This window comes from Indicator indicator, chromosome 39, assembly GCF_027791375.1.
Source record: "Indicator indicator isolate 239-I01 chromosome 39, UM_Iind_1.1, whole genome shotgun sequence".
NCBI lineage: Eukaryota > Metazoa > Chordata > Aves > Piciformes > Indicatoridae > Indicator > Indicator indicator.
Window position 1 is genome coordinate 856,805 of NC_072048.1, and position 17,876 is coordinate 874,680.

Sequence of the window (17,876 nt, forward strand, 5' to 3'; positions counted from 1 at the left end):
CAAGGATGAAAATTGGGGTGGCCCCTGAGTATGGTGTGAGTCTTGACGTCTGCATCTTACGTGTATCATCGTGTGCTGGGCTGCAGCAAGAGGAGTGAAAAAAAGAGCCTTGGGGAGGTTGGGTGCTGAGCAGCTCCCCAGGAGCCAGCAGTGCCCTCCTGCAGCCCAGCAGGCAGCTGTGGGCTGGGCTGCAGCCAGAGGAGTGTGGGCAGAGGGCAGGAGAGGGGATTCTGCCCCTGGGCTCTGCACTGCTCAGACCTCAGCTCCAATCCTGCTCCAGCTCTGGTGTCCCCAGCAGGAGAAGAACACAGAGCTGCTGGAGAGAGTCCAGAGGAGGCCACAAAGATGAGTCAAGGGCTGGAGCAGCTCTGCTGTGAGCGCAGGCTGAGGGAGCTGGATGTGTGCAGCCTGGAGAGGAGAAGGCTCCAGGGGGGACCTCAGAGTTGCCTGCCAGTGCCTGAAGGAATCCTGCAGAAAGGCTGCAGAGAGACTTTTGCTGAGGGGGTCTGGAGACAGGCCCAGGAGGAATGGTTTGGAGTTGAGGCAGAGCAGGGTTAGAGTGGAGCTGAGGAAGAAGTTGTTGAGTGTGAGGGTGGTGAGAGTCTGGCACAGGCTGCCCAGGGAGGCTGTGGCTGCCTCCTGCCTGGGGGTGTTCAAGGCCAGGTTGGATGAGGCCTTGAGCCACTATCGACCACCCCCCGGACTGCTTCTGTTCCGCGGATTCGCCACCGGGATCCAGCGCTGTCGCTGCCCCGGCCCCACTACCGCGGGCAAGCGAACACGGCCGGGGCTGCCCTGCTGCGCAGGAAGCTTCCCGCTTGCACCGGCTGGCGTGGGGCGAAGGTGCCGAGCCTGGTGTTGGGAGACCGAGTCTGGGGCGGGCCGCACGATGCCGGCAGCACCGGGACCGTCCCCGGCTCCCCGCGGAGCACCAGGCTGCGGCAGTGCCTCCTTCCCGGTAAGGGAAGGGCGGGGCCGCACCCCAGCTTTCGGTCCCGCAGATTCGGCACAACCCTTCCCGTCCTCCGCCGCCTCTGGACAGGTGCTGGGAAGCTTCTGGTCCGGTCGGAAGGCTGCGGGGTCGGCAGGGCAAGCAAACCGCCTCCCGTTACAAACCGGCGCGGCGGAGAGGAGCCGGCGGCGGCTGCGTGTGGAAAGTGCGGAGCGGAGCGCGCAGGCGCCCTGCTCACCGCCCCGGCCCGCAGGGGAACAAAGGGAGCGCGGCCGGCGCTGGAGCTGGTGAGTGCGGGCGGCCTAGCCGGGGCGGCCTGGCCCTGTGGCTGCGGAGCGGACAGGTCTGGGGCACGCCGCGGCCCGGAGAGCAGCCCAGCTGGAGCGGGGGTGAGGGGCAGGCCCCGGGCCGCACCTCGTTAGCAGCCGAGGGGCCTGAGGGGTTCTGCGGTCTCCACAGGCGCTTACGGCGGGGCCGGGGGATGCTGCGCACGGGGTAGAGGGATGGGAGGTCTCCGGTAGCCCTCTCGGGGCTGCGGTCGGGCTGGTATTTGCCGGTGGGAGCAGCGCGGCGCGCTGGACTCCGCCATGCGGCCCGGGGAGGGGGCGCTGGGGCTGGGGGGATCTCCCCATAGCGGGCGGCGAAGGCCTGCGGCGGGGGCAGCGGTGCTGGAGCTGTTCCGACTGAGCTCTGCCGCTCCCAGGTCCGCCTCCGGGCGTGCTCCGGGGCAGGCCCCGCTGGAACGCGGGGAGCGGTGCCGCGGTGAGGAGCTGCGTGTGAGGCCCAAGCTCAGCACGGTGCTAATGAGGCAGCGAGGAGGGTCCGAGCCTGGGGCAGCTTCGGTGGAGTTACTCGAAGAGAAAGGCTGCAAACAGTCCTGCTTGGGTCCAGCCCCTGGGGGGCTGGCGGCTGGAAGGTTCGCTCTGCCCACACTCCACGGCCCTGCTGCTGTGTTCGCTGCTGGTTTCTTTTGTCCTGTGGAAAGAAGATAGGCTTCAGTTTGGGCATTTCTACATTGATAGCACTTCAGTGAAACTGTGCAAAATAATGGACTGTAATTTTGGGGGGTTTTAAGGGGAAAAAAAAAAAACCTTAAAAGTTGACTGTGAAGGTGACATAAACACGAGGGTGATTTCACAGCTCTTTAAGGCTGTGTTCCTTAGAAAGCTCAGTAACCTTTCCAGAGTTGTTTAGAAGCTCTTCAGATTTTATTCCAAACTTGGTGAACTTTCTTTTTTTTTTTTTTTTTTTTTTTGTTTCACCATCGGGAGCTAAAGTTTCAAAGATTTGGGAAAGCCAAGGGAATGCTATTTAACAGCCTGATGTTCTTTTGTCTTTCAGAAGTACAAATATAATGTCAGGTGGCTGAAAATTTGCCTATCAAAATGTCAAGTAAGTCTTCAGATTCTTTTTTTTTCTCCCTTCTTCTTTTTCTTTTAACTTGATGAATTAAAGATCAGCAGAACCTGTTTGGGAGATCATTCCTCTTAATGCAAGGAATAATGGGGTCGTGGGAAGCAAACTCATTTCTGACCAAACCCATGGCCTTAAATCTTGCTGTGGCTGATTGCTGGCAGTTTGTGTTCCTAGAACACCCCAGTGCTGCTCCTAAACTCCCCAATGCTGTTCCTAACTCCTCCAGTGCTACTCCTAAACCCTCTTTTGCTGCACCTTTCCTTACCACCTTTTTATTTGATGTGCTTATAAATGGATTTTTCTATTCTTCCCTCTCTTGCCTCAGTAAGGCTCACAGCAGAGCAATGGTCTGGTCTTAATGGTCGTAAATTTGTTCTTTTTGGTGTGGTTGGTTTTTTTGCTTTATGCTTTTCAGTGGCAAAAAAAAAGCAAAACCTTTCAGGGCAGAATTTCTCTCTTGGTTTTGTCAAGTGCTTTAAAAATGTTTTGCCACAGCAGCTGCCTGCTAAAGAACTGTTCAGGTTGTCAAGCAAACCAAATGTGCTTGCATTTATATCTTGACAGAAAGGCCATCTTACGCCCCACCTCCTACCCCAGCTCCTGCAACCGTAAGTATAGTGATTTTTCTCCTTACCCCAGAGCTGGGAACAGCCTGGAATAACTCAGAGCAGTAATTGTGGAGTTAACATCACCTCCCTGTACTGAAAACAGCCAACTAGTTGTAGCTCATTAGGCATTGTTTAATCTCATTTTTTCTGAAGTTTGTGAAGGAGAAGCTGATGAACAAACTTTGTTCCACCTGTAAGGCTGCAGCCTGCAGGTATTCCATGGTCTGGAAGCAGGCAGGTGGTCTGAGGTTATCCACAGTGGGGTGCAACAAGACACTGGAATCTCTAAGGACAAGCTGGTGGATGTAATCCTAAAGTGTCCCACTCAGCTTGTGCCCAACCCCTGCGCAAACAGCAAGTTCTGGCCTGTTCCTGCTGCACCTCAGTGGGGTGCAGGAGGATGCAAAGGGTTGGAGCGGAGTAATGGCACAATTGTGATGCCAGGCAAGTCCTTGGGGTCACTGGGGTTTGGGAGTCTGGCATGGGAAATGGATATTTTCTAGTCAGTGTGGAATGATAGTGAGGAGAACGTGGACAGCAGCTGTGAATTGTGTCAGCTGCATTTGTGCATGGACAGAGGCACTGCAGGAGCAGCATGCTGTGGGCAGGAGAGCAGCTGGCAGCAGATGCAGCTCTCCTGCCACTGCTGAGCACACTGCACCGGAGGGAATCCCAACCAATGCCCAGAAGAGTGAGCAGAGATGCTGGAGTGCCAAAGAAAAGCTGCTGCCTGTCCCCCCCAGAGTGTCCCTGACCTTCTCAGGGGGGTTAGACGCAGTATGGTTCCTCACAGCCCTCATGCCAAGCTTTACAGTGAAAGAGGCTTAGAAAGCAGTCCCTGTGGAAATGTCAGCTCAGTGCTGCCACATCTCCATCAATAAACCCTGGGGGGCATTGCTTGGGCAGAGGTTTTCTGCACACAGCTTAACAGACCAGGGTCAGAAGGAACGCAACATCTGCTGCCACAGCTGGATTCCTGCACAGCCAGCTGTGCAGTTGTGGGGTTCCTTTGGGATGGAGACCTTGTTCCATGGTGTCTACTGACCTGGAGCATTCAGAAAGGGACACAAACCACTCTAGAAGTTTCTCTAATGCCATCCTTCCAGCATCTCTTGTGTCTTTATGAAGCTGTCCAGGTGCAGTCTTGATGCAAGCCATCAAATCAGACCAATAACTTTGTTCTTCCACAGCCAACTCCTGCAGTCAACTAAGTCCCAGCAGTGCTAACCACAGCTGTGCAGCTGAAGTAAAACTGCTCCATGGCCTGCAAGGTAGCTCCCTGGTAACCTTCAACTCCTGACTTGCAGCAACAAAGACTTAAGCAGATGGAGATGACAGTTGTCACCTGATGGTGTTGAAGAGCTGTAGTGCCACAGGTTCAGAGCTGCTTGGTGGTGACACAGAGAAGTGGTGGCTGGTGGCACAGTGACTATGTGTGTCCTGCTCACAGGCAGAGTGAGGCAGTGCCAGCTGCTGGGGCTGGCCTCAAGACCTTGGGCAATAAACCTCTGAAGGCTGCCTGGTAAAGAGGCTCCTTTCATTCTGTTAAAAGCCTGGAGTGTGGCTGAGGGTAACTGAAGGCTTAGAAGTGAGCTGCCTGGAATGTGTCTGCAGGTAACTGAAGGCTTGAGGAGTTGATGTGGTTTAGCTTAGAGGTTCTGTTTGTTCAGTCTTAGCCTTTGGCAGGTCTGGCTTCTTGAAGCCCTGAGCCTTGTGGAATTGGGGTAGCAGTTAGCTAGGGTGGGGCCAAGCCAGCAAAGCAGCTGAGAAGACCACCAGAGTGTGTTCAGGGAGTGGGACAGTGTGCAGGTGCCACTTGGATGTGTGGAAATACCCCAGGAGGTGGTGAACCCTTGTGGAGTGGTGGCCCAGCACAGACACCACTGGACCACACTTGCTGTGAAATAGTTTGATGTGTTTTGCTCCCAATAAAATTTGGCTGGGAAGTGGAGGACAGTGGGGGGGAAAAAAGGCAGAGAGATTGAAGTGAGGAACAGAATGAACCTGCTACTAGGTGCTGCTGTGTAGCTGATAGGTGGGAGGGGACTGGAAGGAGATCAGGAGTTTCTCAGCTGAGGTGAGGACAAATCAATCCCCTCTCAGGGCTGGGTGGAGATGTATTGATGAACTTCTTTGACTGGCTTGGACTCAGTGATCAGTTAGGACTTGTGGGTTCCAATCTGTAGCTCTTCCTGCAGTGGTTCCTCAGAGCAGGAGGATGCCTCTGAACTATCCTCTCCCAGCTCCCCAAAATATTTACACTTTACAAATCACCAGGAGAGTCTTCAGGTGCTGGTTGTGGTGCTCAGGGGGCACTTGGAGAGATTTTTTTGGGTTTCTTTTCCCTGTTTTCCTGACAGCTGTTGGAAGAAGAGCAGAGAGGGACTCACTGGTATGGGACAGGTTGGTACTGGGGGCTCCTGGTCACTGTGCTGGGTGACCTTGGAAGCTTCACCCTCTGGATGGGAGAGTCTGACCTGCTGCCTTGTGTGGGGAGATGCCACCAGCTGGATTTATTGTTGAAACAGAAAAGAATCTCACCTGCCTGGGACAGAGACTTGCAGTGCCTCCTTTGCCTAACCCTCCCCCCAGCCTGTTTCCCTTACTCAGGTGTGCACTGGAGTTTCAGTTGTGTGTGCTGAGAAGACCTCCCAGCTGCTGCACCTCCTCCATTGGCCCTGTTGAAATTCTGGTTGCTTTTGGCTTTTTTTCTGCATTGCAGTTCATTTGGCAGCTCATTTTCATTTTTTTCTGTCCTCTCCTCGTCGAGCCCTCATTTCTCATGCGTGTTTTTGTCTCATTTGTTTCCATCAGCAAATGCCCAGCACCCCAGGGTTTGTGGGATACAATCCATACAGCCATCTGGCCTACAACAACTACAGGCTGGGAGGGAACCCGGGCACCAACAGCCGGGTCACGGTAGGAGAATCAACTTTACCTCATCCAGCAAGCAGCAGGAGCTGACCAGCAATGGCTTTAGAGTTAGACCTTTCTGAGCCTTGGCTGCTGCCACTTCTTTATGACAACACAAATCCTCATTCTGCTTCCCCTAACCCCCATCCCCCTCCCCTCTCTCCCCTTTCACTCTGAAACCTGTTGCAGGACATTCTGGACTTCAGCTCAAGCAGAGAGGAGAACGTGGTGGTGGTGGTTGGTGCAAGGCTCCTAAAGAGGCTTTTGTGGTCTCCAGGGACCCCTGCATGCTCAGGGAGGAGTTGTGTAGCGTGGGTAGGAACTCTGAGGGAGGGAGCTGCTGGTTTGATTGGCACAAAAAGAAGGAAGAACATTTTTTTTTTTTGCCAGCTGGAGATGAGTGGCAGCAGTTGCATCGTGCTGCTGAGCCATGCAGGAGATGCAAGCCTTGAATTTTCCTTCCATTCTCAGTCTGGTGAGAACTGCAAAGGCCCAGAAAACACCAATTTTTATTTTTTTTAAACTCAAACAAAAGTGTGGTGGTGATAAAACACAAACCTTGCAGCTCTGACACACTCGGTGTGTGGCAAAGGGATGTTGCAACTTCCGTTTTTCTTTTTTTTCATGGAGCAAAGAGTGCTGAGAGAGGTGACAGCAACTCCAGATCCAGCCCTGAGTGCTGGATGCAGTTATGGACAGCCAAAGCAGGCTGTGGAGATGCAGCATTTTCAGCCCTACCAACAGAGGCACAGCAGAACCCTGAGGATTTTCTTCTTTTTTTTTTTTTTTAATTTCTGTAATTTGCACAACTTGGAGGTGTTGTTTTGGTTTTTTTTTTTTCCACTTCCAACTTTGCCTCCAAGCACCCTGCTGGCTTTGGGAGGTGACACCAGGGAGCCAAGGTGTGGTTTGTAAGGAAGTCTCAGCCCTTTTTCTTACCTCTTCACTCAAACCTTCTCCCCAACTTCAACAGGATTGCTTTGTTGAAGCATTTACAGCAAATTCCTTCCCCCTGCAAGCTGGAGCTTGGCTGAACCTCTCCTTCTTGGGTTTTTTGGTGTTTTTCTATTCCTTCCAGAAGGTTTTGTCTTGAGGACTCTCCATTGTTTCTGTATGTCACAAGCACACACACACAGCCTCTCTGCCATGCATATATTGCTATATGGATGGTGTCTGTCACCACCTCTTGAGTTAAAAGCATTAAACAATTTCTGTTAATGTTTTTTTGTTATTTTTTTTTCCCAGCTCCATCTGTGTGTCTCTCTGTATACATTTTGGTAATGCATATGCCTCATGCACATTATTGACACACAACTCTGTATGCATTGTTTCATACAGCTCCATGAATGCAGCAAAAAATAAACACCCAAAGGAACAGCAAGAGGAAAAAAACAAACTTGAAAGCTGAGCACTGGATTTGAGCCTTTTTGGGGCTAACCACCAGGATTTGCTTAGCTCTATGGCTGTGGAGTCCTGGGAAATCCTCCACCTGCTTGAGGTTGCCAGGAAAATTCTCCCGCTTCCAGAGCTCCTCACATGTGGGAGTGCCTGAAGGGTGGAGGCTTTGCAGCTCAGGGCTGATGTCACTGTGTGACTCCAGGAGAAAATCCTGATGGGGGCTTTACAGCAAGGTCCCAGCAGCACCAGGCAGTGCTCAGTGGCCTCCTGGCTGTGTCCCTGCCAGCCTGCAAACCCCAGGGGGAGAGCAGAGCACAGAGGGCTAGCAGTGGCTGATTGGGCAGCTGGTGGCAGCTCCCTTTGCTTTCCACAAGGAGCACCTTCATTGGCTCCAAATCAGCTGCAGCCAGATCCATAGCTCAGATGATGTGCAGATCCAACCTTGAGTTCCTGCTCTTACACTTGCTCCTGATCTTTTCTCACCTGGACAGTAGCCACAAAAATATTATCCAAACAGGTAAAATAAAAGCTCCTAAGAAGTGGGGGGGGGTGGGGTGGGGGGGAAATACCCAAACCCAACCTGCTGGGGTTGGTGCCTCCATGCAGATCTCCAAGCTGTGGGGGTTTCAGTGTGAGAATGAGCAGCCCTTGAAGGTTTATCTGGGTCATTGCCCTGTAACCCTGCCCAGCAAAGGACCAGCTGGGCCTGGAGAGCTGCTGCCATGAGGAGCAGCTCTGCTTGGTGCCTGTTGAGCGTGGGTAGAGCCTTGGTGCTGGTGCTTGCTTCTCTCGGGGGGGTGGGGGGCTGTGGCTGGGTTGAAGTGCAGCAGAGTGAGTGTTCTCCAGCAGTGCTGTGTGTGGCAGCTGCCCAGCACTCCCATTAATGCATTTTTTGGTTCTTTTGTAGGCTTCCTCTGGCATTACCATCCCCAAGCCCCCCAAACCCCCAGACAAGCCCCTGATGCCCTACATGAGGTACAGCCGGAAGGTGGGTACAGAGCTGGCGCTCAGCAGCAGTTAGTCTTTGTTTGTGCTAACAATTAATTTGCTGTCATCTGAGTTTCAGCTTCCTAAACTCTGCCTTCTAACAGCCTGCACATTCTTTGAGGGAGCTGTAAAGCCCAGATGCATTCATGGCCCTGCAGGAGAAAGGCAGCAGTAGGCTGTTGCCACAATTTCTGGGGGGAGAAAAATAAAAAAAAAGCTTTTCTCTAAAATTGCTAAATCCTACCACAGGCTCTGCTGACAAGGATCCACCCCACCACTTCCAGGAGTTCCTGTGACTTACTGGCAGAACTTTTTTATGTAAAGGAAGGATTCCTTGTGCTCTGCTGGGCTTGGTACAGTGCTGTAGCTGGACTGAAGAGTAGCAAGGAGTGGACTTTGCATGTTCTCCTGCACCAACCTAGCTCTGTGGCAACGTTTGCTTCGCTATGCTGAGAACTGTTTGACAGAAAGTAGGAGAGAGAGAGACTCTTGGGGGAGTCTGACAGCTGATGGGGCATGGGGAGGGCATGAAGCAGGGGAGCCAGAAGGAGTTTCTTCCACTTCTGGTAAAGTATCTTTACCAGCATAGGCAAAAAAAACTAAACCATCAACAAAACTAAAACCTTAAGAGTCAAGTGGCACAGCAAGAAATAACTCTGGCAGCTCTTTGGTGTTTGTTTTTTTGCCTTTTCCTTCTAAAGTTAGAAACTTTTTTTTTTTTGGTGGAGTCAGAACTTGTTGGAACTCAAAAAATTGCTCAGCAAGACTTGAAAAATACTTTGCAGTTGTTTCCATTGTGATCTGAAAAGCTCAGTGCTCTTTTTTTTATCCTAATCTCTCCTGCTGGATGTGTTGTACTGAGTAGTATTTCTTTTTTCTTTGGTCTTGTCCTCCTCCTGCATTTCAGAAGAGCATTAAAAAGAGGGTTAAAGGCCAATCAATGCTCTCAGGAAAGCAAAAGCAGTTCAGCAATTGCCTGTTTGCAGTAGATGGCTTCCTCCTGCCTTCCTGCCCCACAGAGAGTTTAGCCAGGCTCATCCCTAACTTAATCCTGGTTTTTTCATGGTGATTCCAGAAAGAACTCTGAGATGACAATATAAAAAAAAAAAATGTGTAATTTGGAAGTCTTTAGATATCATTAGTAAAGCTCCAGCTGTTTCTGTTAAGGTCTGGGACCAAGTGAAGGCGTCCAACCCTGATTTGAAGTTATGGGAAATTGGCAAGATAATTGGAGGAATGTGGCGAGATCTCACTGATGAAGAGAAGCAAGAGTATTTGAATGAATATGAAGCTGAAAAGGTAAATGGAAGAGATCTGGGATGTTTCTTACAGCTGATTCCTCTAGGAGCTGGTCTGAGAAGAGACCAAAAAAAAAAAAAACTAAATCCATCTTAAGCCTTGCAGTGGTGGTTGAGGCGTTGAGGAGAGCCCTGTGTGTGTGTCCTGGCCTCGTCTCGTAGGGTCTGGAGTCACAGCACCTGTGGCTGCTCAGCTTTTAGACCTAATTCCCAGTGAAGTGGTGCTGATTGGGGCCACCTTCTGTTGGTTTTTTTTTTTTGTCTTTTTAACTGTTTAATGCCTGGATTTGATTGTGGACAGCAGCATTGAAAGAGATTTGTCTCAACGCCCAAATCCTCTTCCCAAACTGGTGCTCTGCGACTGCTATTGTCCTGGAGGTGTTTGTGAAAGGACTTCCCAGTCAGCCACAGGGGTTGGTGGCCATGCTGTAAGCTGCTGTCACTCTCTCTACACAGTGCCTTTAGTGGTTCTCCATAAAGCTGCTCCCCCCTGGCAGAGGTTTTCCTCTGCTTGGGCTTTGGCTGAGATTGACCTTAATGCAAAAGGTGATGGTGGTTGGTAAGTGGTTGAGGACCTTTCCAAGCCTGCTCCTGAGGGACAAAGGGAACATGGTCCAGCTGCTGTGTTGTGCTTACAACCTGGTAGGCATCCGAGGCTGTGTGTGTAACCTGCTCACATCTAAGCTGGTTTTGGTTCCAAGGCAATAATAGAGAAGGACTTCAAAGGTGAAAAAGAGAAACCAACTGGAGGAACTGATTGATCCTTTCTACCCTGCTGATGTTTAGATTGTAAGCTCCTTGGGGCAGGGGCACCTTGTTTGTTGTTTTGGGTTTTTTTTATATAGGTAGAAGGATTCCAGTCCTAACCACACAGAAAAGGTGGTTATAGAGTCATTAAGGTTGGGAAAGACCTCTAGGATCAAGTCCAACCCTCCAGCCAACACTCCCATGCCCTCTAAACCCTGCCTGCAGTGATGCCTGGGTGCTCTACACAAGGTTGTAGGTGACACCTTTTTGACATTGGAAATCAACCACTCTGCAAAACCTGGAGCTGGACAGGTTTGCAAAGGGAGTGAAGGAAGCAATTCAAAGGGGGAAACAAAAGAAAACTGCTTCCAAGAAGGTGGAGATAGAGCTGCAGCCCTGCTGCCAGGAGGAGACCCTGCTCTGGCTGCAGCCTTCAGGGTCATCCCAGTGCAGGGATGGAGCAAAGGATGGAGAAGTCACAGCAGTGACATACTGGGGGAAGGGAAGGGTTCCAAGATGTAGGCAGAACTCCAGAGAATCCCTGAGAGGGTTTGAAGGTAGCTCATTTCTTCCCTTCTCACAGAAAGCCAGGCTGGAGGGGACCCCAAGGGTCATCTGCTCCAACCTCCTGAGGTGATGGTGGAGGCTCAGCACCTGCCAGAGCTTGGGGAATCACAGATGCCTTGTTCTGAGCTGTTTGGGTTTGCAGTAACCAAAAACCCAAGGCTGTAGAATGACAATTTCCCAGGAGTTTAAACTGGAAAAGGTAGCTGAGGGCCCAGCTTGGGTTTGTGGAGCAGGAGTGACCCTGGAAGGAGCTCTGAGCCCTGGGTCGCTCCGGGAGCAGCCAGCTGGACCTGCAGAACTCCGGTGTGGGGTACCCAGCCTGGAAGGACCAGGGGTGCAATCAGGGCATGTTGGTCACCTTGCAGATCGAGTACAACGAGTCCATGAAGGCCTACCACAACTCCCCTGCCTACCTGGCCTACATCAACGCCAAGAGCCGCGCCGAGGCCGCGCTGGAGGAGGAGAGCCGCCAGCGGCAGTCCCGCATGGAGAAGGGAGAGCCCTACATGAGCATCCAGCCAGCAGAAGACCCTGATGGTAAGAGAGAGCATGCTGGGGGCACCTCCAGGACCAGCACCTCGCTGCAGGACCAGCTGTGTGGAGGAGCAGGCACCAGATGTGGACCCCTCCCAGTGTGCAGCTGCCACGGTGCTGCCTGGGACTGTGCTCGGCTCCCGCTGGTGCCACAGCTGCAGTGTGGTGTCCTGGGCACCTCAGCAGGAGCTGGAGGGGTGCAGAGGAGGGCAGCAACGCTGAGGAAGGGCCTGGAGGATAAATCTCCTGAGGAGCAAGTGCAGGAAACGGGGCTGTTGAGAAAGAGGAGGCTGAGGGGAGACCTCATTGCTCTCCACAGTTCCCTGAGAGCAGGTTGTGGAGAGGTTGGTGCTGGCCTCTTCTCACAGGTAGTTAGTGGCAGAGCAAGAGGGAATGGCCTTAGGCTGCACCAGGGGAGGTTTAGGTTGGACTTCAGAAAGAATTTCTGTCCTGCAAGACTGGTCAGGCACTGGAACAGGCTGCCCAGGGAGATGGTGGAGTCACCAACCCTGGAGGTGCTTAGAGGTCCTTTAGATGTGCTTGGGGATGTGGTTTAGGGATGAACGTTGTAGAGCAGGGTCAGTGGTTGGGCTGGATGGTCCCAGGGGTCTTTTCCAACCTGAATCGCTCCATCATTGTGGTTTGTCACCAGCACTTTGGATCCCATGCAGCCAGCAGCTGATTTCTGTCTCCTCATCCAAAGCCAAGGTGGCAAAGTGCTGCCAGCCCTCAGTGCTGTGTGCAGTCAGCTCTGCTCAGGGCTACAGCACAGGCATCATGAGAGCTGCCTGATCTAATCCAGCCTGAAGGGAGCTCTCTGCTCTCTAACCAGAAGCACATGAGTCTGACAGGTCATGATCTGGGCAGATTAAAAGCAGCTGAGCCTGGAATGTGCTCAGCAACTGTCACTTGAGATTTTGCAGGAGGTGAACTGCCCTTGCTCCTGACAAGGGGATGAGAAAATGCTGCAGGTTTATTTGCCCAAGCAGAGGCACCCCTCCCAGTGAGGGAAACTCAGGCACCTGAGGTCTGCTGTGGAATTCAGGGCACCAAATACTTGTTGAAACCTGAGGGGGAAAAAATCTGCTCAGTTACACCCTGGGTTTGTTTGTTCCTTCCTCATTACAAAAGCACAGCCCTGAGATACAGCTCAGCACAAGGAGCAGCTTCCCAGTGTGAGGGAGCTGCCAAACTGGTGTCACTGGGGCATTTCTCTCCTCCTCCTACTGAAGTGGCCACAGTAGTTGTTCTTCTGGGGGTGCTTAAGAGATGGAGGTGCTGGAGGGTGTCCAGAGAAGGGTCTGGGGAGCAGGGCTGGTGAGGAGCAGCTGAGGGAGCTGAGGGTGTTCAGCCTGGAGGAGAGGAGGCTGAGGGGAGACCTCATTGCTCTCTACAGCTCCCTGAGAGGAGGCTGGAGCCAGGTGGGGCTTGGTTTCTTCTCCCCAGTCTCAGGTGATAGAAGGAGAGGAAATGGCCTGAAATTGTGCCAGGCTTAGGTTGGAGGTGAGGAAAAATTTCTTTGCTGCAGGAGTGGTCAGGGATTGGCATAGGCTGCCCAGGGAGGTGGTGGAGTCCCCATCCCTGGGGCTGTTGAAGGCCAGGCTGGATGAGGCCTTGAGCAGCTGAGTCTGGTTCAGAGGTGCCCCTGTCCATGAGATTGGAGCAGATAGCTCTGAGGTCCCTTCCAACCTGAGCCACTCTGGGGTTTGGGGGCTTCAGGTTGTGCTCTGTGCTGCCTGGGCCAGAGGAGCTCAGCCAGAGCCAGCTGCACCAGGCCCTGCCTCGTGTCTGCAGCTGTGCCAGCAGCAGGGTTTGTGTCTCTCTCTGGTCCTGCATGTCAGGAACAGGATCTGAAGAGGACAAAGGCACAAGGAGACCAATTCTGCTCACCACTGACTCCTGCAGACCCTGGGGTTAGCTTTGCCTGCTGAAAATCATTGCTGCTGCCTTTGAAACACAGGGAAGGAGGAAGGCTGCTGTGGGCCGGCAGCTGGGAGGACCCTGCACAACCCAACACACTGCAGCTTGTGTTGGATTCTGGGACTGGGTTGAAATGGGCAAAGTTTAGGATCTTGCTCTCAGTTGGAAGCTCTTCTGCTGTGATCAGAGAGGGGGAAAGACCTCCATGAGCTGAAATTTTTTGAGCTCTTTGTAGCTAATGCCCTGGTGGGTGTCAGCCAGGACCCTTCAGTTCCTGTTGGGCTTCTTTTCAATTCCAATCCTGCCTCCAGCTCTGGTGTCCCCAGCAGGAGAAGGACACAGAGCTGTGAAGAGAGTCCAGAGGAGGCCACTAAGATGAGCCAAGGGCTGGAGCAGCTCTGCCCTGAGCACAGCCTGAGGGAGCTGGGGGTGTGCAGCCTGGAGAGGAGAAGGCTCCAGGGGGACCTCAGAGCTGCCTGCCAGTGCCTGAAGGGATCCTGCAGGAAGGCTGCAGAGAGACTTTTGCTGAGGGGTTCTGGAGACAGGCCCAGGGGGAATGGTTTGGAGCTGAGGGACAACAGGATTAGAGTGGAGCTGAGGGAGAAGTTGTTGAGTGTGAGGGTGGTGAGAGTCTGGCACAGGCTGCCCAGGGAGGCTGTGGCTGCCTCCTGCCTGGGGGCGTTGAAGGCCTTGAGCAGCCAAGTCTGGTGTGAGAGGTGAGCAGGCCCATGGTGGGGAGGTTGGAGCAGAGGGAGAGGTCCCTTCCCAGCTGAGCTGCTGTGTGTTGGTGCAGCAGTGCCTCTCTTGCAGACTATGATGATGGCTTCTCCATGAAGCACACAGCCACTGCTCGCTTCCAGAGGAACCATCGCCTCATCAGTGAGATCCTCAGCGAGAGCGTGGTGCCCGACGTCCGCTCCGTCGTCACCACCGCGCGCATGCAGGTCCTCAAGCGCCAGGTCCAGTCCCTGATGGTGCACCAGGTACGGGCAGAGGGCCTGGGGGCAGCTGGGGCAGGGCCCTCCTGGGCTGCGCTCCAAGGCCTGCAGCGTTTGCTCACCTGCATGACTCTGCTGTGGGCTGAGGATGGTCCACATGCCCCAGCGGCTCGGCCCTGCCTGGCCTTGGGGGGACTGCAGCCCCGTGGGTGGGGCTCTCTCTGTCTCCCGTGGTTCTCTCGGTCTCCCGGGGTTCTGTCTCTCTCTCCCCCGTGGGGCTCTCTTTCTCAGAGGGATGTTCAGGTGTGTTTGTGCTTCAAGATTATCTCCACTCTACACTCCCTGGCTCCCCTCTGTGTGCAGTGGGAGCTCAGCACCTCCAGCTCTGACTTGGGGGCAGCTTCTGACTCATCTCCGTTACCTAAATCCTTCCTGTTCAGCCTGGAGAGGAGAAGGCTCCAGGGAGACCTTAGAGCAGTCTCCCAGTGGCTGCAGGAGGGCTGGGGAGGGACTTCTGATAATGGCTGGAAGTGCCAGGCCGAGGGACAATGGCTTTGAGATGGGAGAGGGGAGAGTGAGACTGGAGATGAGGAAGAAATTCTTTGCAGTGAGGGTGGTGAGACACTGGCACAGGTTGCCCAGGGAGGCTGTGTCTGCCTCCTCCCTGGAGGTGTTCCAGACCAGGCTGGATGAGGCCTTGAGCAGCCTGGGCTGTTGTGGGTGTGTTTTGAAATGCTGCTGTCAGGGTCTGTGTCCCTCTGGCCAGCTGCTCACCACTGCTTCCATTGCCAGCGCAAACTGGAGGCTGAGCTGCTGCAGATCGAGGAGCGGCACCAGGAGAAGAAGAGGAAGTTCCTGGAGAGCACAGAGTCCTTCAACAACGAACTCAAAAGGGTACAGCCCTCACCCTCCTCCTCCTCCTCCTCCTCCTCCTCCTTTGTGCTAGAGCTCTGCTCACGCTGTAGCTCTGTGCTGGGTGGGATTCCAGAGCTGGGGCCTGGCTGGGGGCAGCCTGCACTGGTTGCTATTTCCTGCTCTTCAGTGGCCTGCAGTGGTGACTCTCAGCCAGCACAGGCTCCAGGTGCTTGCAGGCAGCTCAGGGCAGGTGGCCTAAAGCCATGTGGAGAACTTAACTGGCCTGGCCCTGGCTGGCTGCACACCCCAGGGGTTAGCTTGGCTGCTTTTGGCCCTGTGCTCTGATCTCCCTCCCTGGGCACTGAGCCTGTTCCTGTGAACTGTCAGCCCCAGGGAATGGCTCTGCCTGTGGCAATGCTGAACCCCTACCACCCTGCTGCTACTGGGGGTGTTCAGTGTAGCTGAGGCAGTAAAGAGCTCTCCTGTTCTCTCCCTTGCCAGCTGTGCAGTTTGAAGGTGGAAGTGGATATGGAAAAAATTGCAGCTGAGATTGCCCAGGCTGAGGAACAGGCTCGGAAGAGGCAGGAGGAGAGGGAGAAGGAAGCAGCTGAGCAAGCAGAACGCAGCCAGAACAGCACAGCAGCTGAGGAGGAGCAGGCAGCTGCCAAGACAGAGGAGAAGAAGGAAGAGGAGAGTGCCCCAATGGAGACAGGTAACTGCCCCCAGCTGCAGCAGCACTCAGGGACCTCTGCCAGCAGGAAAGGCCTCACAGCTGTGCTGGTGGTGTGGAGAAAGGCTCCAGCAGAGCAGCTCTGGAGTGGTTCCCTGTGCTGGACACTTTTGCTTTGCTCTCATTGAGTTGCTCCTTTCTAGACAGGGAGAGGCTGAAGCCCACAGCCCTGTGCAGGGGGAAATGGTCCTAACCCTGAGTCACCTCTTAGAGCAGCTGGCAGTGTGTCCTTGTCCTGGTGTCTGGCAGGGCTGGCAGCTGCACTTGTGGCCATGCTGCTCACAAGCTGCTTTCCAGGCTCCTTGGGCAGTGGCATTAGGAAATGTTCTTGCACCTGAGGCTGCCACTGCTGCCACCTCAGCCAGGCACTGCTGGCCACCAGGAAGGACAGAGGCCCAAGGAGCTGGCATCCTGCTGGCACTGCTGTAAAAAGGCACTTTGCAGCCTCTGGCCAGGCTGAGACTTTCAGGACACTGTGTGACAGGACTCTGATATCCTCAGCTCTGAAAAGCCTTCAGAGCTTTGTTCCTGCAAGTCTCCAGGGACAGGCACAGCTGCTGGGGGGCACTGGGATGTCACAGCTTGGGCTTCTCCCTCCCATCGTGCCTGCAGCAGCTGGAGAAGTGGGGGGTGACACTGAAATGTCTCCTTCCAGAAGAGCCTCAGCCAGAGGAGAGCACAGAGAGCCAGCAGAACGGTGAGGAGGGAACCTCCACCCCAGAGGACAAAGAGAGTGGCCAGGAGGGGGCTGACAGCACTGCTGAGGAGGGCACCAGTGACAGCAACACTGGCTCAGAGAGCAACAGTGCCACTGTGGAGGAGCCTCCTGCAGACCCCAGCACTGAGGACAGTGAGAAGAAAGAATAAAAAATGACTCCTGGCTGTGTCAGTTTGTAGTGAAACCCTGCTCTGATTTCCCAGCCTGCTCCTTCCCTTCTCTGCCCTCCCTGCCCCTGGGTGGCACCCTGCCAGGCTGCCAGCAGGGTGCCTCCAAGGGACTCCAGAGGCACAGAGCTCTCAGAGCAGAGCAAAGCAAACCTCTGGTGCCTGAGCAGAGCTGGGACAGCACAGGGAGGTGCTTGGTTTTCTTTTTTTTCCCCTCTGGTGAGGATTCTTTCCAGCAGGTCCTTGCTTTTCTTTACCATTTAACTCCTTCATTTGCTGCTGAGCTGCCCTGGAACAGCCTCAGGCAGAGCTGTGGCCAAGCTGAAAGCAGGAGAGGTCTAACCCTGTGCTGTCTGAGCAGGCAGCCCCTGATGTGCTACAATGGGAAAGCAAAGAGTGGGTTTGCTTGCCAGGGCTTTGAGAGCCTCTGGGAACTCAAAAGGTCCTGAAAATGCCACATTTGGCCCTAGATAAGAAAAAAAAATCATTGCCACAACTGATCCAAGCTGCTCCTGCCCTGCCAGCTGAGAGAGCCCAGGCTGAGTGCTGCAGCCACAAGCAGGGAGCAGAGCTGCTGGGGGTTAAATCCTTTGGGGTTGCTTTTTAAATGATCTAAAACTAATAAACTCCAACACCTTTGGGTTTTTTAAGCCTCCAGTGGTCTGATTCTTGTCTCTTAGGGTGATGCCTGATTAGATTTAGAGCTTTCCTCAGCCATCTTCTGGACACCCTCAGGAAAAATCTCTCTGCAGCCTTCCTGCAGGATCCCTTCAGGCACTGCCAGGCAGCTCTGAGGTCCCCCTGGAGCTTTCTGCTCTCCAGCCACCCCCAGCTCCCTCAGCAGAGCTGCTCCAGTCCTTGGCTCATCTTTGTGGCCTCCTCTGGACTCTCTCCACAGCTCTGTGTCCTTCTCCTGCTGGGGACACCAGAGCTGGAGCAGGATTGGAGCTGAGGTTGAGCAGAGCAGAGCCCAGGGGCAGAATCCCCTCTCCTGCCCTCTGCCCACACTGCTCTGGCTGCAGCCCAGCACACAGCTGCCTGCTGGGCTGCATGAGGGCACTGCTGGCTCCTGGGGAGCTGCTCAGCACCCAACCTCCCCAAGGCTCTTCCTTCAGGGCTGCTCTCAAC

General features: G+C 54.0%; 1 protein-coding gene across 1 annotated transcript; it reads left to right on the forward strand.

Annotated features, from left to right (window-relative positions):
• Positions 1 to 1,539: 1,539 nt before the first annotated feature.
• SMARCE1 (SWI/SNF related, matrix associated, actin dependent regulator of chromatin, subfamily e, member 1) lies at positions 1,540 to 17,372 on the forward strand. The gene is made up of 11 exons (XM_054396795.1): positions 1,540 to 1,728; positions 2,294 to 2,344; positions 2,890 to 2,976; positions 5,791 to 5,895; positions 8,195 to 8,275; positions 9,442 to 9,573; positions 11,252 to 11,423; positions 14,151 to 14,323; positions 15,071 to 15,172; positions 15,635 to 15,845; positions 16,519 to 17,372. The coding sequence occupies exons 1-11, from the start codon at positions 1,540 to 1,542 to the stop codon at positions 16,728 to 16,730; spliced, it is 1,515 nt and encodes a 504-aa protein (XP_054252770.1). The 3' UTR covers positions 16,731 to 17,372.
• Positions 17,373 to 17,876: the final 504 nt, after the last annotated feature.

What these genes read in the sequence shown, in the direction of transcription:
- SMARCE1 (XM_054396795.1), top strand. Translation starts at nt 1,540, where the DNA reads ATGCGGCCCGGGGAGGGGGCGCTGGGGCTGGGGGGATCTCCCCATAGC. An exon ending in ATGAATATGAAGCTGAAAAG is followed by an intron (nt 9,574 to 11,251) that starts GTAAATGGAAGA and finishes GTCACCTTGCAG; the next exon opens with ATCGAGTACAACGAGTCCAT. An exon ending in TCAACAACGAACTCAAAAGG is followed by an intron (nt 15,173 to 15,634) that starts GTACAGCCCTCA and finishes CTCCCTTGCCAG; the next exon opens with CTGTGCAGTTTGAAGGTGGA.